Genomic DNA, 1,333 nt, shown 5'->3' with positions numbered 1-1,333 from the left:
GCTTTGTTGCCCAGGCTGGAGTGCAATCTCAGCTCACTGCAACCTCTGCCTCCTGGATTCAAGCGATTCTCCTGCTTCTCCCTCCTGAGTAGCTGGGACTACAGGTGCATTTTTTGTATTTTTAGTAGAGGAAGGGTTTCACCGTGTTCGCCAGATGATCTCGATCTCCTGACCTCGTGATCTGCCCGCCTCGGCCTCCCAAAGTGCTAGGATTATAGGCGTGAGCCACAGTGCCTGGCCATATTTTTAAAAAGACCAAAGAAGATCTTTACAGTATGATTTGGAATAGTCACCAAAAGAAAAATTACACTAGGTTGACACATAAGGGAAATATATAAATAGTGGTAATTCCCTTAAATCAGACTTTGAATTCTGAGGGATTTTTTCTTTTTTTTTTTCAATGCAAATATAATTGAATGAATTCTGAGTTTTTGAGGGTTAAAATTCACAAATGTCTCTGTATTGTTTGTGTAGCTGCTGCTAGATTCAGGTAAAAAAAATTTAGAATACACAGTTTAATACATACCAAAAACATAGCCAACACATGCCTGGTCCACTGCTGAATAAGGGATCTGTGCATCAGCTAAAGCCTTCTGGCCTATAAAAACAAAAGGTTTTTATCAAAAAGTGCTTTAAGTATTTGTTTTAGGAGAGTAAAAATTAAGCTTAGAGTTTTCTCAAAGTAAACTACTCTATATAGTCTATGCTCAATTCAAATGACAAATCTTTCATCAAATCATCTCAGATCTCTAATTTCAAAAGTAATCATTTTTTCCTCCAAGCTACTGCATCACTTTTCCGTATCTCCTTTTTGGTACTTAACACTTTCTGTTATAACTTCACATCTATCTACATTAAATCTGAAGAGTCTTACAGCTCCTTAATGAGACGGTCCTTGTCTTATTCATCCCTGTAGCTCCACTGCACATCTAGAGAGTAAAATGAGGAAGACTGTCATTACTGGGAGCAGACAGCACAAATGTGCTCATCTTACAAAGCCAAGATCAAGAGATGACTCTGTCTATGGAACAAGAAAGAGAGCTTAAGGATGCTATCAAAAGTGGCAGAAACAACTAGTGGATGAACTGAGAAAAATTATGTAAATAAATGAGAAAAATTATGTAAGTAAACTGGAAACAAGACAGTGAGGTTGAAAAAAAAGTGTGAGCTAAATCCTCATTTATGACAGTGAGAAAAAACAGACATATAAAACTGACAAATCAAAAACTTGAGGAAGTATTTAGATAACCACCAGAAGAACTAAAGCAAAACAAGTTAAAAGAAGTTGTCCATGGGGGACAGTCCTGAGAATTACAAGCCACTCTTCATTCTT

General features: G+C 37.1%; 1 protein-coding gene across 1 annotated transcript in view; it reads right to left on the bottom strand.

Annotated features, from left to right (window-relative positions):
• Window positions 1-1,333, bottom strand: part of SCP2 (sterol carrier protein 2) — a 144,252-nt gene that overhangs the window by 104,675 nt on the left and 38,244 nt on the right. Inside the window, exon 3 of the mRNA XM_011973780.1 lies at window positions 527-598. Coding sequence (XP_011829170.1) covers window positions 527-598 — 72 coding nt within the window. The remainder of the gene's footprint in view (window positions 1-526; window positions 599-1,333) is intronic.

The sequence above is a fragment of the Mandrillus leucophaeus genome, unplaced genomic scaffold, assembly GCF_000951045.1.
Source record: "Mandrillus leucophaeus isolate KB7577 unplaced genomic scaffold, Mleu.le_1.0 Scaffold14, whole genome shotgun sequence".
Classification (NCBI taxonomy): Eukaryota; Metazoa; Chordata; class Mammalia; order Primates; family Cercopithecidae; genus Mandrillus; species Mandrillus leucophaeus.
This window is presented reverse-complemented; position numbering and strand designations above follow the sequence as displayed.